This window comes from Trachurus japonicus, chromosome 24 (genome assembly GCF_045865225.1).
Source record: "Trachurus japonicus isolate A0001 chromosome 24, Traja_1.0".
Classification (NCBI taxonomy): domain Eukaryota; kingdom Metazoa; phylum Chordata; class Actinopteri; order Carangiformes; family Carangidae; genus Trachurus; species Trachurus japonicus.
The window spans coordinates 18,315,515-18,329,950 of NC_140930.1; the positions used below are offsets into that span (position 1 = coordinate 18,315,515).

General features: G+C 44.0%; 1 protein-coding gene across 1 annotated transcript in view; it reads left to right on the forward strand.

The window, feature by feature from the left end:
* Nucleotides 1-314: 314 nt before the first annotated feature.
* xkr6b (XK related 6b) overlaps nucleotides 315-14,436 on the forward strand; it is a 54,890-nt gene continuing 40,768 nt past the window's right edge. The window contains exon 1 of the mRNA XM_085770142.1: nucleotides 315-1,291. Within this exon, the coding sequence (XP_085626268.1) occupies nucleotides 723-1,291 (569 nt within the window). The 5' untranslated portion in view covers nucleotides 315-722. The remainder of the gene's footprint in view (nucleotides 1,292-14,436) is intronic.

Here is a 14,436-nt window from a genome sequence, read left to right on the forward strand (position 1 = left end):
TGTTGGATGTTTTTGTTGTCAGGAGACCTTATGTTTTTGTCCCCCTTTCCTTCTCCAAAATGTGCTGTGCCACTGTGGCTGATTCAGATGTTTTCAATTAACAGGAAATACTTCCTTTATTGGTGATGTTGCATTACATCATGCAGTCCTCTCCTGCGTTTTTTAAGGGGGGTGGGGGTGGGTGGGGGGCTTCAAACGAGACACTAGATGGCAACCACGTTGAGAGGGAGAGACGGCGAGAGCGAATGTAAGAGAGGAGGGAGGGGGGAGAGTGAAAGAGGAGAGGTGGTGGGTAAATTACGTCGGCGTGGGACAGTGGAGGGACGGTCTGCTGATGGCACGCAGCTGGAGGAGAGCTGCAGAGAGGGGAAACAGCTGAAGAGCAGGGAATGAGACTAATACGCAGGTAAAAAAAAGAAAAGAAAAGAAAAACTGGTCGACCACAGTTAGATGCGCGAGATACAAATTGAATGGACTTGAAGTTGTAGATTAGATTGTTATTGCCAGGTGAGAACAGATCTGCAGTGGAGTGGAGTGAAAGCGGGAAATATGTGCTGCGTCCGTGGCGCCGCCGGTGCGCTATCCGGGGACAGAGCGAGCGACGGCCACGCGCTGACACCCCGCGTTTAGATGGCTCCAAAATTTGGGGTGCAAAACAGGTGTCAGGGAAGTGTCGTCACGAACCCCGGAAGCCGGAGGAGGTGGGAACATCAGAGAGAAAGATGGCAGCGAAATCCGATGGTCGCGGGGTCGTCACCGGTTTCGCCCAGCTGCACAACCTGGACGAGGTGGTGGGGACGGGAGAGGACGACACGCGGAACGGCAGCTCATTCCACATCTGCCACTGCTGCAACACCTCGTCGTGCTACTGGGGCTGCCGGAGCGCCTGCCTGCATTACCTCCGGGGGAAGGGGAAAGGGAAGGGGAAAGATACGGCGCGGCCACCGCAGGAGGAGCGCCTCTGGCTGGACTGCCTGTGGATCGTCCTGGCGCTGCTGGTCTTCTTCTGGGACGTGGGGACCGATCTGTGGCTGGCCATCGACTACTACCACAAGCATCACTTCCTGTGGTCAGGCCTGACCCTGTTCTTCGTGCTGGTGCCCTCGGTTCTGGTGCAGATCCTGAGCTTCAGGTGGTTTGTGCAGGATTACACTGGAGGCGGACTGGGCTCCGTGGAGGGGCTGAGTAGTCGTAGAGCTACAGCCTGTCTGCAGAGAGACAGGTGCTGCCGCCTCTCTGTCTGGGTCTGGCAGACTGTCATACACATCTTTCAGTTGGGACAAGTTTGGAGGTAAGACGAAACTTAAAGTTGAAATCAGTTAAACCCCCAAAGCACAGTGTTTCCAGCTCCTCTCACTCCTCCCATTCACTCAACCTTCTAACCTCTTCTTGGCTGTCACCTGGTATAACCCGTTGTTGTGTACATGACTGGGTTGAATATCAGCACCGTGCTGATGCCATTACGCTCGCCTCACAGTCTCCACTAAGCTATCTGCCCGTATTTGCATATACCACACACATACACACGCGCGTATATATGCATGTCTATGTTTACATGCATTCACAGGATTCATACACATTTTGGCCCATACATACATACATATGCAACACATTTCTTGCCCTCGCAAATGTGGACTAGCACAGAAACTGCCACAGCTGCACAGAAAAACGCACCGCTCAGATTATTTCATCACAGTGCGCCATTGCGCTTGTGTGGGGAGGGAAGAGAGCTATTTGTTCAAAGAGGGACAGGTAGTCTAGTAGCCGAAAGCTTGTGTGTGTGTGTGTGCGTGCGTGAGTGCGTGCGTGTGTCTGTCAGGCGCGCCGCTCACATCACAGTGCACACTGTCGCCTCGTTTCACCCTCTCTCTCTCTCTCTCTCTCTCCCTCCCCACATCAAATACTCCAACTCTGCAACTAGAGGCCAGACGAGCATCTGTTTTCACGGCTCACAAAACTACATCTTTCCCCCCCACAGACATGATGTCATCGATTCCTCTGCGACGCTCGACATGTTTGGTCACCAAATCCGCTTTTTTTTTTTTTTTTGGGCCGTACACACACTGGCGCGTCAGGAGACGGGGGGGGGGGGGGGGGGGGGTGCTGAAGGTGTACGTCTCGGCGCGTAATCTGTGACATGTAGCTGCTACTGTTGTAAAAAAAATGTGACACTGGTGCGCGCAGCTCAGTTGATCTCTTCCCGTTTAGACGGTTCAGTCGGCGCTTCTGAGCAGCGAGTTGTTTTTGGTGCAGACAGACGCAGTGGCTGGCATTTAATGGAAAAAAAAAAAAAAAGTAACGCATGACGGCTGCTCCGAGGAGGACTGCCAGAGGCTGGAAAAGTAAAGCGGCAAACTGAGTGGAAGGGGTCATATAATCCCAACCATGCCTTTCAGCTTTCCAGGCGACGTTGATAGTGGTTTTGTGCACCAGGCACCGAGGTTCAACACCGATTGTGTTACAGTTTGTGCTTGACAGCTGCCTTTGCCTCTCATACAAATGGATTTTCTAAGTCATGATTGTGTTGTAGATAAATACAGGAGAGCATTTGTGCTACAGGCTGAATTACTCACTTGCTGGCTTTAAGAGTAAAATCTGAACCGAAACTCACTGACCTTTTGGTTAAATATAAAAAAAAAAGAAGAAAGAAAGAAATTGCCCCAGGCTTTAAATGAGATACCTTCTCATCCAGTTTCATCTCGCAGTTTAGTCTAAAAATAAACCAAATTTCTTCTTGCACGCTTTGAAAATAGCTTCACTCTTATGTTCAAGTTAAATTTAGCACATGCCGTTGCATCCCCTGTCAAAATGGGTTTTCCCAGAATGAGACAATCCACTGTTCATTTTAAGCTGCACCTCAAGGCTGGTGTATTGATCAGCTGCAGTCGTATTGGTTCAAGTTTATTTACTCCAGTGAAGTTCAGTTGATTGTTTTACACACATCTATAGAGGGAAGAAGACGTGAAGGCTGTTTTGAGGTGGAAGCTTGTCCAAAATCATTGGTTGGGTTGGTGGTGGTTATCGTGACTCATATTTGATACAGTAACTTCTCCACTTGCAGCTCTCCGAGGTAGACATTGGACTAGGTGCCAATGAAAGAAAACTGCACACATAACATGTAACTAGTCCATTAGATGTCTGGTCTCACTGTGTTTGGATAATGTATGTCCACTTTATATTACTGTAGACTCATGCATTTCATTTAGATGTGTTATTCCCAGGTTCTTTGTATCGGTCCGCAGAACTGAGCTGTCACTCATGATTTTAGAGCCACAACTGTTTTTTTTCCCTGCTGTGTCATAGTCAAAACATCTGCCGTGAGCTTAGAAACTGTTTCGATAACCCCCACCACATGACCCTTGTGAAATACAGGCTGGACATTGTAAATATGTGTCAGGAATATGGTGTTGTGTACATTCATTGTATCTGTGGTGGTATGGTAGTTGTGTGAGCATTTAAGGGAGGTCATGACATGCCTGTGTTCTCCTACCAGACTTTTTATTTGGTTTTAATAAATAAGAACCTTTAGAGGAGTATGTAGTACAGGAGGGCTCTCTTCCAGTGATGGATACTTTAGGAACACCAGGTCAAACAAGGTGACAACTTCTCACGAGTATCATACTTACATGTATTGTACGACAAATCAATTTAAATGTAAGTAAAAGTAGAAACTAGAGCGCTGACACTTGCTTACGAGGAACTCAAGGAAACATAATGTGTTGGTGTGTATGTTGTGACAGCACCAAGCCCGGGGCAAGGGATCATTGTCAGGCCACTGTTTCCCTTCGGACATGATCCGCCTGGCTGCTAGTTCAGGGGTTGAGGGTCAAAAGCTGCTCTTGTCGGCTTAGTGTGAGTTCACAACCTAAGACCCGCAGGGCCAAAACTTGATATGGAGATTATTAGCCATCCTGAGAGGCCACCCTGCCAATAGGTAGCACATGTTATCATATTAGAATGTACAGTAAGTCTACAGTATATTGTCCGTATTAAACAGTGTTTTGGGACTTTGATCACTGAAGATTTTAATTCAATAATTTATGGATTTTTCCTTATCATATATTCTTGTATCACTCTGGGAATAAATGATCATTTTCCATGACTGGATTTCAAAGCGGCTATACTGTGGCCATTCTTGGGTATTCTTAACAAGATACCCCAGTGTCAGTCTGCAGAATGTTGTGCCTTGGTTAATATGAGAAAACAAGTTGAAGTGCTGACAGGAGTCAAAAACACTGCCTCATCATGTCTCATTACTCACTTCTATTTTCAAATCTTCTTTCAGTTAGCTGCTTTCCCCCCGTGCACCTGAGGACCGGGCTGATGACAGAATCTCCAGGCTTGTTTTGCAGTTATCTCCTTGTTAATTGTTGACAGAACGGAGAGGGTTCCTCTCCCATCTGTAATCCCCACAATGTCACTGGCTCTCCACAGCTCTTTCATGTCCTCCCTCCCTGTGAATCACCAGCAACTGCTGACGGTGTCTCCTTAAGCTTTTAGAAATGCTGCTCACATACGCTCAGGCACACAGTGGATCACACATACACGGAGGTCTCCTGGCAGTGCGATGGACAGCTTAATCAGTGTAAACCCAAATTAGCGTCTGACTGAGAAAGAACTGCATCCATCTCCTCCCCCTGAGGAAATCCATGTAAGTTTTAGATGCTCGTTTTTGCCGGGAAATACCTGCAGAATTGGGTGGGGTGTTGTCCTCTTCTTTACTTCTCAATATCTTACAGTTGGTTGAAAATATTGTATATTAGTAAAGGCATCTCATGAGCCAAGCAAAAAAATAAAATAGATCAGGACTCTAGTGCCAGTTTTAACAGCTGAGCAGTGAGCTTTGAGTATGTAGAGCTTATCTTTCTCTGAGTATAAAACAAGAGGTGCCATGTGTTACATTTTCATACTAAACTCTACAGATATGCGGCGATTAAATGTTTCAACATGGTTATTACAACAGCACTGATATTACAGATGAAGATGTCTTGTTACAAGGAGTACCACATTTGTGAAACAACTGAATAATATCTCATGCGGCTCTGGAGGGAGGTCCTCAATTTGGAAAAGATAAACTTGCAGATGTCATCAGGGTTATGGGCTTATGAAAGGGGTCTGGCAAATTCAGGTGCTTTGGCCTGTTTCAATTTTGACCCTTCAGAGTTGTGCGTTGTGAGTTGTGAGTGTGCCCATTTAAACACCTTTAAATTTCCAGAATATACATGTTAATGCCCCCAAGATGCAGTACTGTAGCTACTCTAGAACATCTGTCCCACTGAAGCTTTTCAACCCTGTTGTCCCATGTCTGCCTCGACCTCCGAGAACAATTACGTATCTTCTCTACAGCTCAATTAAGATTAAAGGTGGTGCATTTTAAAGTTAGACAGTGTCTAGCTGTTTACTATAGAAGTGCAATCTTAATACTTTTTTGTAGGGACCTGTCTGTGGTTGTCAGTATTAGTTTTCCCATTTCTGATATAAGTTTATCCCAACAGACATTTGAAAGATGATCTGATAGACTGATGAGCATGTGTCCAGTTTAACAGAACTGCTCCACACTTGGTTTTCTTTGTGGGAGCTGTCCAGTGCTGAAATCATGACTTCAGGATCAATTTCAAAAATTTTTTGGTATTTTTTAAGTCACACAGCCTCATACCAACCAAGTTACCAACCTCACTGAGCGCTATGCGATGGTACATGAGAGTGCGTATTGATTTATGGTGTCTCACTGGGTGTCATACAGTCCCTCAGGCAAACACAACACTGTGTATTGCACAGCGTCCTTACCTCAGTGAAGATGGTATCTAGTGGATGTGTCATGATTTCCTAAATGATATCAGGTGTTGTATTTAGTGCATGTTCAGGAACCTGCTGATATTGTGAGGAGACAGTGTAGTGAAGAGGAACAGACTGTGGACATTATACACAGGGTCAATTCTTCACAGTGTATTCAGCTGCAGTACACACTGCTGAAATGTTAGCCTTCTGAATTTGATGTCTCTTGTATAAATTATCCCAGTGGTTTTCATGATGTTACATTGTGTCCATGAGAATCAGAGTGTGTGGGTTGTAGCACTGATAGTCTGACAGTATTTAAAACATAAAATATTCCAGTTCAGTACAAGAATGCAATAGAAAATCTGACATCTGAATTTTAAATCCTCCATATGTGTAAGGGTCAAATGAGTCTGCAGTGAGTCTGCTTAATAATCTGGTAAACATACATCAATATTTTAGCTCTGCTGTTGTAGGCTATTGCTAAAACTGTGCATCCGCCTTTGCTTTCAAGGAATTCTCAAATTCTGTGCGAGCCAAAGACGTGGGGCCTCCCCTGAGCAACTGTACAATATGCTTCGACACCGTAAATCTGGTGCTTGGATTACGCTTCAGTCCAGAACAAGAGTGGGCCCTCCATCGAGTAACACGAAAAACTGCCTCATGGTTGACATCTGCCTCTGTTTCCTTGCCTGGTAAATATTAATACAGACTGGGAAGGAGTCGACAAAAGCCCCTCTTGGCTGGCTGGGCTGCTTGTAGTTGCCAAAAAAGGTTTGTACGTGCAGCGAAGCGAGACATTGCGATGATACAATGCAACCAGCTGCCCTGTCAAGTTAAAAAAAAAAAAAAAAACAGCTGAGGGGGTGAAAGAGGGAAAAGATGAAGGCTTGGAAAAAATGGTGACAATCCATATAATTCTATATTGAGAATTTCAAATGGGAGAATATGGGAACATCTTGTTCTCTCTCCACAGTAGAGGCACTAGAGTAAACAACTAATAGATGCTACTGGGCTGCTTATTCAGTTTGCCGACAGAATAAGTAAATCTGAGAATCTGTTTTAAAAATCCAACTGTATTAAACTGTTGTAAAAGCATATGAGAAAAAATATTGTTTGTTCATGATAAAAGAGAGGCCCTGTGTATTTTATTCTCCAAAGAACAAAACATGAGAGCATCACATAGGCACAGAAAATACTTCCCTTTATCAGGGTACACATCTGTTGTGTGTTATTTACAGACAACACATTAAACTTCCTCTGCTGCTCTGGAACATATCAGTGTAACACTACTCATTTTCTCATTAGCACTGATAACAGGGGGCAAACCTTTAAAGCCAGCGCTCTAAGATAACCCCCAATTATATGACAGAGGATCCTGTCTGAATGCAAAAAGCCGGCTTTCTTGGGAGCCTGCTGCAGCTGGGGCTAAAGAGAGAGAGAGAGGAATATGTTTTATAGTTTTTCAACTGGCAGAAAAAGATTGAGGAATCTGAAAAATAAACTGACTCAGTCGCTGTTTTGGTTCAGTTGAAAAGAGTTGATGCTGGGTTATTGAATTGCAGAGTATTGCTTTCAAATCCCTGATTCAGCCCGTATTTCATCAGTAGAATATTGTGTGTGACGTTACCTGTGTATGTGAGCGAACCCCCTTAATGAACGAGTAGCTAACATGTTAGTCGATAGTGCGTTTCCATTTCGACAGGCAACAACACTCGCTGTTAGTGTGGAGAGCTCTTAAGTTCAGTTCGGGGTGAATGAATGGGTATAAAGAGCCCGTGATGATGCTTGATTTAACCGCCTTGGGCCTGCCTCCTGAGCGAAGCAATATTTTTCAGTAGAAGCCTGGAGGCCCTGGTGTTACATCCTTGCTGCCTTCCCGGCCAACAGACAGAGAGGGTCTGGAACTCACTGAAGGAATATTAAGCAAGACGGGTTTACCAGACAGACATTTGTATGCAGATCACACACATATGTGTACGTGCAAATACACAAACCACACCTCGGGGGAATAGAGGTAAGCTCTTTTTTATATACCTGCTTATATGCAGTCTCACATCGCAGCCGCTTCCTTGCTCACGGACACAGAGACACACACCTTGGCAGAATTACACATTTCCATGTCCTGTTTCTTCAGGCACTTAGATCAGAGGGTGGCGGTGCAGCCAATGGACGGCAAAGTCCCCCCCACCGTCCCCTGGCTCTCTTCTTTTACAAGAAGTCATCTCCCGCACTCTTAACCTTGGAGCACAGAGAAAACACTTATTTTATACTTTAAAAAGTTGTCTACTTATTATGAGATATTCTTGAATTTTAAGTGGCTGAAAATCCCATGAAAGGAATAAAATAACAATTAATGAATCCTACTGTCAAGTATTATCTGTGTAGCCCAAGCCTGATGTAACCTATTCCTCTGTGTCATCCAAAAACTATTAAAACACATCAGAGTGACACGTTGCTTCATCATCACACTGAACACAGGCACTGTGGTTTATTTTGAGTTGATCCCACAAACATCTTTCTGCCAGAAAAAGTCACGAGTGCAAATGTGTATTAATCCGCAGCTGAAAGTAGTCCCCAGTAATCGGACGATTCCCTCATGTTTGAGTAATGTTTCGTCTCCAGCGATTGTCCATAGGAACTAGTGGGATTGGAGTGCACAGAAAGATATAGGAAAGTCAGAAAGTATCAAGAGATGAACTATTTGTTGGTTTTGGGTTTTTAAGGGGATTTATGGAAAAAAAATATTCTAAAGCCAGTCCTTATCCTTGAAATTTGATTAGACACTACTTGCCAGATTGCGAGTATTTTTCAATTTGCCTCTGTGTATCCTAACATGTTTACACTCTTCTTTTCGGCTTGCTACAGTTGTAGCTTGCATGCTCGTGGAACTTGGCTCATGATGATGTAGGATTTATTGACTTTGAAGTCTGCTGTTTGTTCAGTGTGGAGTGTGCCTTGTTCTGTTTGGCAGTTATATTGGCTGCATCAGTTCAATTCTCAATCCTCCCCGCAACTGTCTATTGTTCCCATTCTCCTCTAAACAAAACTCTAAATCTGCCCTGTTGCCACTTCACAACAAACAGATTGTGCGTGTTGTGTGATGTATATTTTCATACTGTATATTTTATCTAGCTGAAGTGCACACACACAAAGCCTATTCTTCATCTGTAGTCCCCAGCCTATAGTAGTTATATCTCCTAATATGTATTTATGCCTCCCTTTCTCCTGAAATAGGTAAGGCACCACATTTCCAGATGCATCATTTTAGATCATCATGTGTTCTCCCCATACACTCTCTCTATCCATTAGTGCTCCTCATAAGCGGAAGCCACCACATTGCCATCTGTCCTCCCTAGGAATTAAACATATGTTTTTATTTTTATCCCTCCCTATCACTTCCATCTATTAATGTTCTTAGGCTCCTCGTAAGCCTTTTATCCCTCTCCATCCATCTTGGAAGGAGATACCACGCTGTGTGCTCCTCTGTCTTATCCTCTCCTTAGTTAGAGGCTCTCTATGCTGTGTGCTCAAAAGCTGTGTCCCTTACCACTAGTTAAAGTCATCATGGTAGCTCCCTCCCCTCCATCTTTCTCTTTATGTCTGTGCCTCTCTCCCTGTGTTGCCTCCACATAAAGCTGCATTTGACCTCCATTTCTGTCAAGGAAAGTGGAGCATCTGGCTCCTGCCCCATTACAATTCAGCACCTCCTCCCTCCCTGCCTCCCTTATCCTGCCATACCACCCATCTTTTACTCCCTACAGAGCCCATTTTCAGATCTCCCACATTCTGCCGTCCCTTTGGTTCTTCACTCGTGCTCTCTTTTTCTGACAAAGTGTCTCATTTCTGCAGGAAACTGTTACACCTTGGTTCATGAGTCAACCTGTGGCTTAATGGCTCTCCTCACACTACATGCCATTCCTTTGGACCTGAAGCTTTTTACAGGCACTTATTTATACTCTGTTCAAAAGACCGCACACAATAGAGCAAATCAATACAAAACATTTCAAAAAGGGAGAGGTTATAACCAATGTTTGAAAGGCCTTTAAAGGTGTTTAAGAACAATATTTTGATGTTACCAGAGAATAAAATTACCCGTGTTATAAAATTGCCCTGTGTTATGAAAAGGCCACTGTTGCTGCAAATCCCACTAAGAATAAACCAACTACCAACAAACATCAACTAAAAAGAATCTGCTATTTCTTTCAGTAAGTAAGTAAGTAAGAAAGTAATATTTATTTATATAACACCTTTCACAGATAAAAAGCAAAAAGTGCTTTACAATAAAACAAAGGAGATATCTCAGTAACCTCAGTATCTCACTAACTTTCTCATTGGCTAAAATGTGACTAGACTGCATCCATATAGCTTTACTAACCTTAGTTACTCTGGTCACCATCCTCGGTTCTCTTATCCAGCCGTTATAAGAGACTGGTCTGAAAATTGAAACATACTTTAATTATCAGGATGAATGTATGTGTATACGAGACAAATGTGAGTTTAGTCTAAACTTTTACCACACTATACTACACCACTTACTTGTCCAGTAAGTCAGGTAGCTAGTAATGACAACCAGCTAATTAATGTAAGTGTCTACGAACATACGTAACAGCCTGAAGAGCTGAAACACTACATAGACCTTGCTAAACTCTTGTAGCACTTGAGATCTTACACTTGTCTTGCAAATGTAGCGCACCCATCAGGCGAAGCTCCAGTCATTTGCCTTTGTCATAATAAACCATAAAATAGTCATAAGCAGTCATAAGTTTGAGCATGGTGTAACATAGCTGTAATCATGCAAGATGTGTCCAGTCTGAATAAAAAGAAAACCACTTACTATGGACTTTTCTGAGAATCCTGATCTGATGAGTGTAGACGGGAAGGCACACTCACACAAACACACACAGTCGCACACACACGCTTCTCGGGTCTTTTTGATGCTGTTTGTGTTTTATTCATATATCTGGGTTGTGTCTTGAAAGCTGCATCAGCAGTGCTCAGAAAAGACCACCATTGTTTGAGTCTAATCATGGTCGACGCTCCAGGCATCAGTTTGATAAACAGACAATCTCTGCTTATAAATAATTGAACAGCTACGTTAGTCTTCTCTCACTCTCACAGCGTCTCACTTGCAGGGTTTCGCAGTCGTCTCTTCTCATTCTCATATTTGCATGGTGAGACCCCGCTTAGTGAGCTGTTACACTCACTGAGAAATGAGGAATATGAAGATACGCTGCTTGCTAAGTCAAAAGAGCACACCTCTTTCACAAAATCAGCCCTGTCGTGTGGGATGTGCACGATATCTGAGCTCACTAAGCGGGATGGCACCGTGCTAATTTTGAGAATGAGAAGAAATTATGAGAAACCCATGCAAACGCTGACACTGAGGGAACTACAGTCAAGTTTACTTCCAGAAATCTGCACCTACAAAGATACCAACAAAACACATTGAGGAATTCCCTATTAAATAGCTCCAGTAAAGCTTTTTACCATAATTGTCAGTGTCATGAAAAGTTGCTGATTGGTTACCCTTGGATAGCCTCGTAAACCAGCCTCTCGCGGAAATGCATTTCATTTCATTTCTCGGGAGAGTCTGGCCTCATCCCCCCTGCAAGCGTTTGGGGTGGGCGGGAGCTGGGCGGGAGTAGTAGCAAAGACGGTTTAATATCTTTGGTAGTACCGTTGACGGACAACCCCATTCAGCCAATCAGCGAGTTGGCGTAGTGACGGGGCTTTGCACCAGTCGGTCCCTGATTGGCCAACGTGCTGTGTCAATCACAGCAGGCGACGCTGATTGGCTCGGCCTTCTGAGGGTTTCAGTCCAAACGCTTAGAGTGGGGATGAGGCCAGACTCTCCCTTGGAATGAAATGAAATGCACTTCCGCGAGAGGCTGGTTTACGAGGCTAACCCTTGGAGAGAGCTAGGCTAATTGTTTCTCCCTACTTTCAGTCCTTGTGCTAAGATAGCCGGGGACAGCTCTCCATTCCGACACCCCTCCATTTCGACACCCCGCTGTTCCGAAATACCCCCACTTCGAAACACCGCTACTCCGACACCCCCTCCTCCCCCCCGCAGCTGTCCAATGTCGAAGGTGCTGAACCGCGTGACGTTGTTTACATTCTGCTTTGTGGCTTGTCTGTGAAACGTGCGCTGCTCAGGGACTGGGCAGATCTGTCCCACTTGCTTTCTCCCCGACTCCGTTGTTGGAGATCTCCCACACAGTAAAAGGAATACACAACCCCCCCCCCCGCGCGCCGCTCGAGCGCGGCTGAACCCGGCTTGAGCTCACAGGGCGCGAGGCTGCTGCAGCCGCCGCTCGTGCTGACAGCTGACTGAGGGAGATGCTTTGGTTGGGCTTAGGCAATGAAGAAAGGAGTTGGTTAAGTTTAGTAAAAAGACCAGGTAGAGGCTAGACAGGCTAGAAGCATAATGAACATTATGTCATTAATATGAAGTATTTGCTTGTTTTGCAGTTAATTATGCACATGATCCGTTTGACCCCAAAAAGGAAAAAAGGATCAATGCGCACTGCGCACTGGGGGTTTCCCCCAATAGCCTTTTCGGAGTAGCGGGGTCTTTAGAAAAAATAGAAAACCCCGCTATTACGATGAATGGAAGTCTATTGTCGGAAAGGCGGGGCTTCGGAAAGGCGGGGTGTAACCAAGATAGCCTAATAATAACTAAGCTAAGCTAAGCTAAGCTAACCTAACCATCTCCTAACTCCAGCTTCATATATAAACAGTTACATTTATGGTTTTTTTTTTCCTTTCCTATCTGACTATAAGCATTCTTTTTCCAATATGTTAAACTCTTTCTGCGAAGAACAATCTGATGTGGCCTACATAATGTTAGGAGCCTCTTCATATTTAGGACGGCCCATATTCAGGCCTCCTGCTCAGCAGTCCATCACTCTCCTTCCTGTGTCCTTCCTCTCTTTCTCATGATTGTGGCTGGGTGGCTTTTTCCTTTCTCCAGGTGACCGTGGCAGGCCAGGAGAGCTAAATTGGGTTCTTGAGGGGGACCTGAGACCATAACAGTAGAGAGGTCATCAGCTCAGGAATCCAGCAGTGATCAGTTGGATGTCACACATCACCACCTCTTCAGGCCAGACAAGGATTGGGTCTATACCAAGCGTACCTCAGAATTCAGACCTGTGTTGTTTGCTTTCAAGTTCTTTTTTTTCTCTTGTTCTGGTTCTTGACCCCCCATATGACCCTGTGTCCGACTCTGTATCTATTTGTTCTTGTTCTCTCACTGCCTCTTATTTGCTACTTCTCATCCCTCATCGCCTCTATCAGTCTTTTTCTCCTCTTATCTCTTGTTTTGTTTCCGCTGCATCCTGGCTTCCTGTCTGTTTGCCATCACAGTAAATTACATAGAGCCAGTAGCCTGTATGCTGTAGGCCCCTCAGGGTATTGAAATACACTGTGGACATTATAGTATGTTTGTATGTCCAGGCAACAGCAGTAAAAAGCTCACTTATGTCACTTTTCTGTCGCCATCCCTTATACAGTCCATACAGCACACGCACGATAACACCAAAGTATCACCTATAACTTCAGCCACCTGCCTTTCACTCACACTGTGCAAATATGTGTGTATGCATGCATATATGTATGCGACTGTGTCGGAGGTGTTAATGTTATTTTCCCTATGCTATCAGTGTCGAGAAACACTTGACACACCTCATATGGTATGGTGAAAAAATCTGATGTGTTGCTGTCAAGTTTTGCAGAAAAACAGTGTAATATTTTCGATAAGATTTTCATAGATTCTTATCCTCCTAAGTGGTAGCTATTTAGATTTGGCTTCGGTGACACTGTCCCAGAATAATGGCGCAACAATACACAATCACCCTCAGTTTTCACTCTTGACCTTGTTTTCACTCTTGACCTTGATACTTTCAGAAGGGCAATACAACTCCTTAAAGTAGAGAAGCTGGATTATGTAATACCTTGTATTCAGAGAGTCATTTGTTTTAAAAGTTTTTCCTTTTAATGACAGAGATTCATTACAGAAAGGCAAAAGCTGGAGTGTGTGATCGGTGTCTTGTTTTTCTTAGAAGTCTTGCTGCAGAGATCTAGACTCGCTGGATAGAGTAGATTTGAAGAGGCAGGTGAACAAAGGGTTCATTAGTTGAGTATATGTAATGAAAGCATTCAAAACTGCCTCTAATATTTAGCCTGAAAGAAAGGTTTGATTTTTTTTTGCAAGTCCTTCGGCTTGAGTAAGCAGAACTGTACCAAGAATTTCACGGGGGCAGATTCATTAGATCGGGGTTACAGTATAATAGTAAAGGAAATCTGTTTTGTTAGTCATTTACTGACTGTTTTGGATGTTTGCCCTCTTGAAATAATAAAATAATTGTGTGTCATCGGCGTAAAAGCGATCAATATCATATCATCAGATATTATGTAGCTGAGCGTCTGTGTGTGTGCAGGGAACAGGAAAGGACCAATAATTGAGCCTTGTGGAACATCACATGGCTGATAACAAAACATGATCAATATATCCATGATGTCACTGTACATGTATTTTATCTCATTAATAAAATTGAATATATTGAATATATGTATATATATTGAAAATATGAAAAAAATACATTTGAATACACAAGAACAGCCTGAATATCCTATTTGTATACGTACAACAACCATGTC